Source organism: Hydra viridissima, unplaced genomic scaffold, assembly GCF_058129835.1.
Source record: "Hydra viridissima isolate aposymbiotic clone 2 unplaced genomic scaffold, HvirCarnegie_v1 scaffold_3, whole genome shotgun sequence".
In the NCBI taxonomy this organism is placed as follows: domain Eukaryota; kingdom Metazoa; phylum Cnidaria; class Hydrozoa; order Anthoathecata; family Hydridae; genus Hydra; species Hydra viridissima.
Window position 1 is genome coordinate 2,757,142 of NW_028324302.1, and position 12,047 is coordinate 2,769,188.

The 12,047-nt window shown below is 28.9% G+C and overlaps 1 protein-coding gene across 3 annotated transcripts; it reads right to left on the reverse strand.

The window, feature by feature from the left end:
• Window positions 1-49: 49 nt before the first annotated feature.
• Window positions 50-10,016, reverse strand: LOC145201958 (mitochondrial potassium channel ATP-binding subunit-like). 3 transcript variants are annotated; one of them, XM_090082118.1, is made up of 15 exons: window positions 9,993-10,016; window positions 9,284-9,381; window positions 8,094-8,672; window positions 5,826-6,128; window positions 5,506-5,709; window positions 4,633-4,898; window positions 4,143-4,276; window positions 3,956-4,027; window positions 3,351-3,407; window positions 2,226-2,284; window positions 2,083-2,145; window positions 1,889-1,947; window positions 1,763-1,813; window positions 1,645-1,682; window positions 50-189 (listed from the first exon to the last, which is right to left on the reverse strand). In XM_090082118.1, exons 2-15 carry the CDS (start codon window positions 9,379-9,381, stop codon window positions 112-114), a joined length of 2,061 nt encoding a protein of 686 aa, XP_089938244.1. In that variant the 5' UTR covers window positions 9,993-10,016; the 3' UTR covers window positions 50-111. The 3 variants fall into 3 exon arrangements, with proteins under 3 accessions (XP_089938244.1, XP_089938243.1, XP_089938246.1); XM_090082117.1 differs by lacking the exon at window positions 9,993-10,016 and adding an exon at window positions 9,553-9,687; XM_090082120.1 differs by lacking the exons at window positions 9,284-9,381; window positions 9,993-10,016 and adding an exon at window positions 8,880-8,941.
• Window positions 10,017-12,047: the final 2,031 nt, after the last annotated feature.

Below are 12,047 nucleotides of genomic sequence, written 5' to 3' on the forward strand. Positions count from 1 at the left end.
CAGAAAAGTATTTCAGAAATTTACAGGGGGAAAAAAATGAAAAAATATAAAAAATATAAAATATTTTTTGAATAAAACTTCAAACTGAACTTGTCACTCAAAAAAGAGAGATCAGTCTGACGCAACCTGAGTTCGAACTAACTCCGCATACAAACCGTTTTTCTGCAACAGTTCTTCGTGAGTTCCGATCTAAGTAATAGAATAAATAATAGAATAGATAGAATTGAAAATCTTTCAAATGAGCTCAAAAATTTTGGAGTATTCTGCCAATCAACTCCAGGGCTCAGAATATCTGTATTCCGACATGAATCGCTTTCAGCAAGACTATCAGCGAAATCCCTTTAGTTTTGAAAAGCTTGCTAAGTTAATTGGGGACTTAATCATTACATTCCACAAGTACTATAGAGATTATATAATTTATTTTAAAAAATGCGTGATAAAATTTATTTGGGACCTGCTGAATTAGTGTCGAACTCGTTCCTTACAATGATGCGACACCTGGCGATGGCCTCCAATTGTTAGCACATTGTAGGCAAATTTCGACCTTCTCCATTTGTCAAGAATTTATATTTAAACGTTTGATATAAGTTGCGAAATTGCAGAATCAGACTGAAACTTAGCAGCCCATTTCTCCAAATAAATTTTATTAGGTTGTCAGGAAAGTTTTGTCGGTTTGATGTATGCTACTTTCGTCATTTAATTTTCTGAATAATTTTTCAACTGTCACTTATTGTATAGTGTTCGATGTAGATTTGAACGCTCTTTCTGACGATACTATTCATTTTTATAAGCGTTTTAATTTTCTGTTTTTTTAGCCAATTATTATGCAATGTCAGTGAGCAATTTTTGGTCAATTTTCTTGTATGAGTTCAGATTGGACAGTTGCAAATAGGACTCTGCAGTAATGGTTTTGCCTGGTTCCAAAACTTCTTAGAACCAGGCCTAAGCACTACTGCAGAGCCATATTATGCTGAAATCAACGAAATATATGCGAAATTACGCCAACAGCAACCGGGATTGATCCTTCTACATGATAATGGTCGGCCACACGTTTCACAAATCACCGCTCAAAAATTAAACGAGTTAAGTGTCGAAGCCACCCACCACACTCCCCAGACTTTGCACCAACCGATTACCACCTTTTCAAGCACTTTGATAACTTTCTTACTGGTAGAACAATTGCCAATCAGGACCAGGCAAAAACGGCCTTCATCGACTTCATCGAATCTCGAGTAGCAAATTTTTTTTGCTGACGGAATAAGCCGACTTGTTTCTTGTTGGCAAAAGTCTGCTTATTCAAATGGTTCTTACGTCGACTGATTTGAGTAACTATTACTTATTGTATTTTTATTAAAGATTTTTACTTTATAAAAAGTAACGATATACATATTAACGATATTTATATTAAACTATTACTAAAGTTATTCAATGATAAAGTTTACCTATTATAACTGACAAGACAACCCTGACAACTTAATACGAGATTAAGTTTTTTAATTTCGTAGATTTTTAAAGAACATTTTTTTTTTTTAAGTTTTTATCGATGTTATTGATTCATAAAATGCTTTACTCCCCGTCTGCTATGATTATAGAAAATAATGAGAAAGAAAAAGAAGAATTTAAAGTAAACAAAGGTCATATTACTTCACGAATCTTTCCATTAGCCATAGCAGCAATCAAATCTAAAATTATATTATAAAATACAAATTATTTTTTGTAACTGAAGCCTCTTTAAAAATGGCCTACCAGAGGTAATACTCACCAGCATTCTGCACAGTGCTTAAACGATGAGCAATAACAATCACAGTGCGTCCTATAACGTAAACAGACTTTTCAGCTCAGCTTCACTTCTAACTATGTTGTACCTAACATTCCTTTTTAACTTTACCTTGTATTAACCTGTCGAGCGCATTTTGTACTAATCTCTCTGATTCTGCATCAAGTGCGCTGTAAATTTACAAAAAACTTATGAATATACTTTATATATTTTAGCCAGTTTTTCATACAAAATTACAATCAATTTAAAACAAGAAATTTTAGTTTAAAATAGAAGGAGAAAAAAAAAAGAAAGATTGAACAGACCTGGTGGCTTCATCTAATATAAGAATTTTAGGATCTTTTAATAGAGCACGAGCAATCGCTATCCTAAGAGAAATGAAAAATTACGGTATCAGTAAAAAATATAGTTGTCAAAATGCAAACTTAAGATAAAAAGATAAACTTACCTTTGTTTTTGACCACCAGATACTGTAGCTCCACGCTCACCAATCATTGTGTCATATCCCTGAAAGGAATTTTATCAATTATAATATCTTGTTACTTTTATTTGCTTTACTAATGTTAAGGAGGTGGTTGCCATGATTATGAGATGGTTGCCATATTTGTCAGGTGTTTACCTTGTCGATACAATGTATGAATTTTGACAAAAGGTTTCACCTTTGGATCATTTTGGTAGTACGATTTGTAGATCAGGTAAGTTCACCATCAAATATTGAAGTTGAATGGAACAATTCACAGATCGAACATCTTCATTAGTTAAAAGGTAAAAATGCGTAAAAGAATAGCAAATTCTTTTAAACATAAATTCCTCTAAATTTTTTTTTTATCCAGTGAATTTCAATGACTTGGATACCTTTTAAATAATTTAAGCGAAAAAAAAAAAATGTTTAATTGACTCAAAAGATTTACCGATGTTAAGAACACCGATGTTGAGAATTATCATTACTTTTGAAATATTTGCCGAATATTTCAAAATCAATTCTGTAACATTATTGTCCTAACTAAATTTTATTTTTGAAATCACAAAAACTGACACTGAGTTTAAAAAGTCTCTCATTTTTTAGAATCTGATAACAAACATCAAAGTAAGAAACAGGAAAATAATTGGAAAAAGTAACAAACAGAAATATCATAATTGGAAAAACAAACTTTTCCTATAAAAACTCGCCTTACAATTCGATCAACAATTTTAACAATTTTATAAAAAAAATACAACTTTCTTAAAAAATAATTTAATATTTGTTAAACTTTGAAACACTTTGAAAAACATCTTGGCTACCAAGCAGAATCCCTTTTTTTAAGGCAGCTGAGTACAACATAACTAAGATGCAACGCTTTGTTGTTATTACGCTGAATTTTATGAAAAATTCATTTTTTTACACTTTTACAGAATATTTGATCTGACTAAGGTCAAATTATGTGTACTCATATCAAAAAAATATCACAACTACACAAACATGAATGTTAAGAAGAACATGATCAAGCCAAACAATTTGCTTTGAAATAGAAAATTAAACATTCATCAAGTACAAAATTATCAGAGACCATTGACTCTCACAATCAAAAAGTACCTGTGGAAAATTTCTAATAAATTCATCTGCATTGGCTTTTTTTGCTGCTTCATAAACCTGTAAATTAAAAAATAATTTATAAAAAACAGTTGGTTTTCTATCCATTTTTCTACAGGCGTATTGTTTAAGTTAAAATTCAAATATCAACGACTAAAAGTTTGTATTTTTTACACCGTAATATTATTATTGTTAACTTGAATAAACAAAAACTTTTATTTGTTACTTCTGAAAAATAAATGTAACATATTTTATCGGCCATTTTGTTTATAAGACTTTGAAATTAATCTTATTTTAACTGTCTATTCCTTATTTGAAAACTATTCTGTTTTCAAAGTTCGTTTAATAACAGTTTCAAAAACCAAACTCTGAAAAAAATTTTTTTAATGCCATTAAAAATTTACTCTTGTTACTTATAGTCACAAATATTTTTTCGACCAATTTCAAAATTTATTATCTTTAAAATTTTATATAATCTATAAGCATGTATTTAAGTCTTCACTTTTTGGTAAAGGAAAAAAAAAGAAGAGAAAAGCTATCACATAAACATCTTGTTTCATTTTTGCTTTTGGTACTTGCCTTCACCTTAAAACTACTTAAAGGAATACCTGTTTATCAGTAGCTTGAGGTGAACCATAGCGTATATTTTCCATAACAGTTGTTGCAAACAAAGTTGGTTCCTTTTTTAAAAAAGCAGTCCTTAAATAATATTATTACAATTTACTGTTTATGCTGTTTTTATATTATTACAAACATATAAAGTTTGACTTACACATGTGTGTAAATTAAGCTAACCTGGTTAATATACCCAATGAGTTCCCCTCTCAACCATGATGGATCCAAATCTGCAATATTTACCCCATCAATCTTTATACATCCACCATCAACATCATAGAAATGTTCAATCAAAGCTGCTAATGTAGACTTTCCTAAATAAAATATATCAGCCACAATGTTAAAGACTTCAGTAAAAGATAAAAAAAAAGTAAATTTGTTGTATAGATTAACAATTAAATTCCAATACCGATTCTGTTTGGTTAAAAAAAAAAAAAAAAAACCTTTTGATGCAAATGAAATTTTTATGAACACAATTTTAAAAAGTTTAAACCTACAATTAAAACTCTGATTATAAAAATGGGAGAATTTTTAAATTGATACATTCAAAGTATTGAGACTTTGATTTTTATTGCATAAATTAGCAGTTTGCAAAAGAGACTTAAAAAAATAGTTATTTGTCAAGAACTTTGCAATTGCTTTACCAATTACTTTATCAACTTTCTCTTACCTGAACCACTAGAACCACAAAGTGCTATCATTTTTCCAGCTTCAATATTTAAAGAAAAATCTTCAAAAACTAACTGTTCTGGTCGACTTGGATATGAAAACTTAATGCGTTCAATAGAAATATTTCCTTTAAGTTTGTCAGAAGATATCACTTTACCACCAGATAACTTCATTGTTGGCACAACCTCCATATATTCAAAAACACGAGCTCCAGCGCTCATCCCTTTTACAAATTGACCAAATAATATTGACATGGATGCCAATGATCTATTTGAATGTTTAAACAAGCAGGAAATCACAACAAAAAAAAAAACAGGGTAAGAAAATAAGAAACTATTTCATTAAAACAGCATTTGACACATTTTCAGAAAAAATCAAAAAATGTGTAAAACATGAAACTTCCATCTGTATCACTGCACAAAGAAAAAAAGAGTACTTTATTAGCACAGTACACTGAAAAAGAGTACTTTATTAGTACAGTACACTGAAAAAAAGTACTTTATTGGCACAGTACACTGAAAAAGAGTACTTTATTGGCACAGTACATTGAAAAGCACATCACTCTGCTCAACAAAAACTTGTGAGCAGTTATAGGACTTAAATGCTGATTGGCTAATATCATAATTTTTTGTTCATGAAATGAATTGCTAAAACAATTTCTTAATCTCAGTAGAGAAACTCAACACTATCTTTAACATGTTATCTTAATTGTTAGATAACCAATACAATGAGAGTGCTGACAAAGGATTGTTTTTCGTGAATAAGTGCTTTAAAAAAATTACTTTTATTTGAAAAAGTGAAAAGCTATGAACAATCTTATAATCAAAACATTAAAAATCTGTTAGATGATATATAAACAATACAATTAATTTACTTTTGAACAGTTTGTGTGGCGATCAAGTAGCTCATCAAGTCACCTGCTAGTAATTCTTTGTTATTTACAAGTATGGCCCCTGTGTATAATACAGCCAAAACAATTCCATTGATTGCAAAATTAGAAAGTCCTTGGAAAGCTCCTATTCCAGCTCCAAGTATTTCATTAAGTCGTTGTGATTTGCGAACTTCATCGGAATACCACCTGGCAAGAAAATATTATTGTACTTTAAATATTGAAACTTTTCTCTGAGTAAAAGGAAATCTGAAAAAAAATAGTCAAACAATTATTTCAAACAACTTGAAATAAAGAATATCAACCCAATCTCTTTGTATTCCATAGCAAAAGCCCGCACAGTTCTAAGATTGCTTATTGCTTCATTAGCTACAGCAATGGCACGCGAAACTTGTTCTTGTGCATGATGTGAAACTTGACGAAGTAAGGATCCCATTCCTGTACCAATTAATATGATACCAGGAAGTAATAATAACATGAAAGATGTTAGTTTAGGTGAGATTGTGTACAAAGTGATACTGCAACCAAGGATTTGTGTCACACTTCGCAAGCCTTGTGAAACAACTTGCTTAAAAGAACTTTTGAAATCTTGGATGTCTGTAGTTAGCCTGAAAATTAAGTAATTTATGACAATTTTAGTTTGAAATAAAACTTATAAATAAAATAGAATTTTCTTTGCAGTTCTTTTAACATTAAAAAATATGATAAACTTACAGATAATGATATAATAAATGATTTAACGAAATAATAACATAATTATGCCAACTTCATCTGCTGTAAGTTTTTTCACCTGCTTAACATTTATAAGGCTACTCTAACTATAATGGTAAACAGAGGTGTAGTCATTGAGACAACATTCATAGTCTTTAAACTAACTTTTGCTGATATAGGCATCTGAGATCACAGCTCTTGGCCTTGACTGTAAACCTAATTAACTTCTTTGCATAAAATCAATTGTTTAGTTTACAAGTGCATTGTTACAAGAGTTTTATTCATAGTTACATTACCTTTCATTGCAACAAGAGTTTGATTCTTTAGTTCCTTTTATTACTTTTTTTGATGAATACCAGTAAATTTTACCTCCTTGTCTATATATATATATTTAGGATAGAATGCTGCAAAAGGAACCATCATCTGAATTCAGGGATCAGAATCCAGGTTGCAAAGTTCTATTCCATGATGAATAAATAATCATAACTATTTAAACTTTACGATGTATATTGTTATGCAATTATAACTACTCATGGTGTTAAGTGATAATTTTTGGTGTACTCTAATTTATTAAGAGTTTCTTAAGTGGAACAAGAACATAACTGTGCTAGGACTGAAATTTAACTGTAAGCTATGTAGCTTAAAATCCTATTCATTACCTAATATCATTACATATTTTTAATTTATTTTTTAGTCTTAAGTAAAATAAGCTTTTTATCAGATTCTTGTCAAATTTTCAATTAAATTATTCATCATTTACAGAGTTTATTTATCTCAATTGGTCTTAGCAGTCTCTTTGTGTACAGATATACAAAGAAGTGGGTGAAATTTTAAAATAAATTCTACCCAGTTAAAATGGAAGCTGAAGGGGGACATTAAATTGTTTCTGTTTGAGAATGGGCTTCATTTTTGATCCTATAATGTGTGGGCTGTCTTTAAGAACTTTCCTAATTGTCTCCTTGCAAATATTTAAACCCAAATCTGACTAAATTGTTTTCAAACTTGTTGATGAATTTGATGCGAGTCAAACAATTCTGCGTTTTTCACGGCCTGAAACCTTAGATTTTTTTGGTTTCCTCTTGATTGTTGCATAATCTGTTGGATTTTTCAAGAAATTACGGATAACGTGATCTGATCTCTTCGACCTTCTAGCAATTTCTCAATTTTGAACTTTTTCTCTATGATAAGCCAATATTTGACCTTTTTCAATATTGGTAAGGACCTTTCCTTCTGACATTTGGTTAAGTTCAACTTAATTTCAACTCACAAAAAAAAAAATACTACAGAATATAAGAAACTTGCGACAAAACTCGTAAAAACTTTATTGCGCCTATAGAAAATTGCCGCATGAATATTAAAAATTTAACTATTTTAATACAATCAAGACAATTAATAATCAGATGCATAATGGATCATTGTTTTCTTACATATACTTATTCAAAAGTACCGTTAGAACAATTTTATTACCAAGTGGTAATTACAGTGCTGTAACACTGTAAATCTGCTAAATTCTACATGCGTCTATAGGAAATGGTCACAGTGTCGACTATAAAGCAAACTTTAAGTAGTTACAAATGTAAAAGAATTTAAACTTATTTTTGATAGAGATTAACTTCATAATCAATAAAATGTTATAAAAGAAACATCTATTTTTATCAAATTTATTTTTTTTTTATGGTTAAGTTGTATTTTATTTTGCAAACCTATCTTAAGTATGAAACTTGCAAATAAATTCATAAAATTTACTTGTCAATTTTATTTTTAGTTGAACAAATGAAATAAATGAATAAAAAATATAAAATAAATGAATAAAAAGTATCGCAGAATGAACTGTAATAATGATTGTTTGACAAAATCATCACCTGTTAATTATTTCACCTGTTTTGTGTTTGTCAAAAAAACTTGTGTCTTGTTCCATCAATCTGGTAAACAAACATATTCGCATACGTGAAGCCAACCGCTCTCCAAACGAAGACAAAAGAGTTATATATGTAAAAGTTAAAACTGATTGCATTACATAGTTTAAAACTAACATTTTACAAGGGATATAGAGCTCAGTAAAAATGTCTCTTGAACTTGAATTATTTTTCAAAATCTCTGAGATTGAGTTGACTAATTCTCCAAGTAAAATCGGAGTTTTTATATTAACCAGTGCAACTGCAAATGCACCAAGTGCAGAAAACACAAATAAGAGCCAATCTGGTTTAACAAATTCCCAAAAAAGTTTCCAATTAAAGTTTGGTTTTAACGAAGTGACTTCTTTATGATTCATACCAGGGGACACACGATTCTTTTTATGTGGGACATAAAATTTCTCACAATTAGCTGAATTAAATAAAAAACCTTTTAGGGCAGGATAAATTAGAAATAAACTTCCATAACGTATTTTAGCTGTTTGATTGCTTCTCAAGTGGGTAGCAAGGTTGGAACAATAATTGAACCTGTAAAGAAAAAGTAGATAAGAAAGTAAATACAAGTAGATTTTCATAAATATCTGCAAAATGTAAGGATATAATTTTAAACATAAGTTTTTAACCAACTTCTTGTTGCTCCAATTTTAAAATGTTTCAAAAAAGTTTGTAAAATGTTGTATCTTTAATTTGAAAGCAACTTTGCTCATTTTAAAATATTTTTTTTACAAAACTTACAATTATAACTTATGATGTTGCATGACTTCCATTCTGTTGACATCTTTGTTTATAATCAGCATCTTGTGAAATATTATAACAAGATCAAATCAAAATATTTATTTGAAAATTTGATTTGATTTCAAATCAATATTTCGATTTGATCATGCAAAATCTTACAAAATCAAATCAAAATGTTTATTTGAAAATTTGTTTAAAAAAATATTGGAAGTTTATCAAGTATGAATTAAGTAAATGACTTAAAAACTAGAAATATTTTAAATATTATCTTTTTTATCTAGAAGATAAAAATGACAAAAAATGAGACTGAAAGGGAGGTCATTAATTCTGTAAAACACCAGCATTGAAAATTTTATTTTTAAAGCTGTGTAAACTTAAAACAAAGGATATGCACAAATACAAACCTTGAAAAATTAGCTTGAGGTTTTGAATATTGTTTGACAGTGAAGCGTGCTACATATTTAGTTAAAGAACATCTTTGTTGCATGAGTATTGAGTTCATCTATTGAAAAAGCAAAAAAAAAAAAAAAACCATAGACTTACATAAATATAAAAATACAGCAGTATTTAAGGGCATTAAAAAGCAGGGAGGTAAATTTATACTGTACAACAACAACAAAAAATTAAAAGCTTTGGTTAGAACTCAAAATATACTGTCCATAAACAAAGTTACCTCTTTTGGACAGTCACCTCATTTTTTAATAAAACTTAATCTTAAATAAAAATTTTCTAAGAAATATCTTTAACAAAGCAAAGGTTTAAAGAAAAAAATCTTTAATTCATTATGAATTAATCATCTTAAATTAATTGATATCTTAAAATGTTTCAAAAGGTCATTACAGTACATTAGGTCTAACTGAAATAATTTATCCATGAGTTATAATTTACATCACAACCTAATTAACCTAGAAAGCAAGTTTATATATTTTTTTGTTTGTTTGTTTGTTTTTATTCGGCAGAGTAAGAATCGGCATTAAAAAGATGAAAATACTTGTCTGTAGGGTTGCTTTTTGTAACTTATTTCAGTAATAAATAACAAAAAAAACTCTTTAGCCGGCTTAAACCCGTCAAAATCATTATATTTACACATTACCAAAATTTTTGGAACATTACCGTTGATTTCCCTAATTCCGAACAAAATCGAATTTAAATTTGAAAAACTCCGCTTGCTTTTTGAATTTCATATTAACTTTTTTAAATAAATAAACTGGAACCTAAACTGAATCAAACCATATTAAGCAACAAGTATATTTATTACAAAAATATTGTTAATTTTCAAATTTAAAAACTTGAAACACGTGTTCCTAATTCCGAACGTACATATCGAATCTAAAAAAACGGCATTCAATTTTAAAAAGTAAATAATTTATACCAGCGTAGACCTCTAGCTTTGAGTTAGGTAAAAAGATTTTTAAAATTTAAAATTGCTTTTATTTTAATGTAAGGGTATCACTTTGTGTTAGTGCAGAGTTTGCATTACCAAGTTATTAGATCCTGTCTTCCATTATTTTTTTGTAATCAGTTTAAAAAAAAACCTTCACAGTTACTGCCTGTTTCTCTCAGTTAACAAGAAGAAATCTCAGTTATTAGTATCAGGTTGGTTGCAGCCTTAGCGAATGCTTCCCCATTAATCAAATAGGAAGATTGTTGTGCTTTTTTATCATATGGCAATGCAGTTTTATCCTTTACGCAGTTGCATTTTGAAATGGCAGTAATTCAAAGACTGAAACATTGTTCGTTGTAATTTTGCTCACTGAAAATTATTATTTTATAACCTTTCATTATTATAACCACGCCATTATTCTTCGCCATCAAATAGTATCGCAGTTAGTTTTTATTAAACTTTGACATTTTTTTTTTAATTAACAAAAGTTAAGATAAACAAGACGTTTAGAAATTCAATAAAAAGGTTAAAAGCGTTTATTACCGTCAACCGAGGTAACTTTGGTCAGTTTCGGCAGTTTTTCTTAAACATCTCTGAACCTTATTAATTTTTTTACAGTTTTCTCTTGTGGTAATATTGTTATAGGTCTTGGCTATAGGCCTCTATATCTATTTTTTTCATTTTTTTATTACAAATATTTATTTTTAAACGCCGTAAAGTGACTAATGTTACCCCAGGTTTTGGGATAACGTTATAGCCAAATCAGTTTTACAGTTTTCTCTTGTAGTAATAACGTTACCCGGTTGACGGTAGTTTCTAAGTTAATGTTTTTAAAATACTATTTTTAAAATTTGGGAAACGTTTTTATTATGCAGAAAAGTACTGTTTTTAAGAATCTTACGAACTATTGCTGGTTTTTGACTTTTTTTTCAGATAAATAATCACCATCAAATTCTACATCTAACAGAACTCAATTTAAACTGTCTTTTTTTTAAGTCGGTTTTATATTGTTGGTTTTTCAGGGTTTTAAAAAGTGTTTTGCTTGCAATTAAAAAATTTAATGGTATCAATATATATTTTGAAAATATTTTTTCATATTCTCATTACCCTAGTCTTCCAATTTATTAATCAGTTTTCCTTTTAAAAATGCAACAAAAATAAAAGATGTAAAAACAAATGAACTAAAGCTGTTGGTAATTAGGGACTGTTCGGAATTAGGGAAATTTATGGTAACTCATTTATAGGTCTAATCATGTCTGTTTTTCGACTTTAACTGGATCAAAGCAGACGTCCAATCCTAGTAGCATATTTCGGGAAATTTCTAGCAAAGAGATCTTTGATTTCGTCGAAAATATTATCGAGCTTAAGTAAAGTTTGTTAAGATCGAATAATTTAGCTGCCATTTTAACAATTTTTTAATCGAATAAGTAACGGATTTGAACGCTCCGTATCAGAAATCTCTTTAGACGCGTTCACGGTTAAGTTCAGGGTAAACGATATATGATTAACATTTTTGAAAATATCATTTCAAGCCAGCTGATACTTATTTCATATTGCTCGTTGTGAGATTTACACTATAACACAATAAATATGTTTTACAAAACACTGCAGTAAAACTACAGCCGAAAGAAGACAAAACTGCACATAAATGTTATAGTGTTTTCAAATCAAAAAACCATTAATGGCTATAATGCTAAAACAACACAAAATGAATTATGGAAAAAGTATAAAATGCGAAAAATGATCATAACTCAATTAGTAAACATAAAGTTAAAGGATCTGCT

Coding starts and splice junctions, on each gene's coding strand:
- LOC145201958 (XM_090082118.1), bottom strand. CDS start 9,381: ATGAACTCAATACTCATGCAACAAAGATGTTCTTTAACTAAATATGTA. Junction 8,673..9,283: donor CCTCAAGCTAATTTTTCAAG/GTTTGTATTTGT, acceptor TTTTCTTTACAG/GTTCAATTATTGTTCCAACC. Junction 2,285..3,350: donor TTATTAGAAATTTTCCACAG/GTACTTTTTGAT, acceptor AATTCCTTTCAG/GGATATGACACAATGATTGG.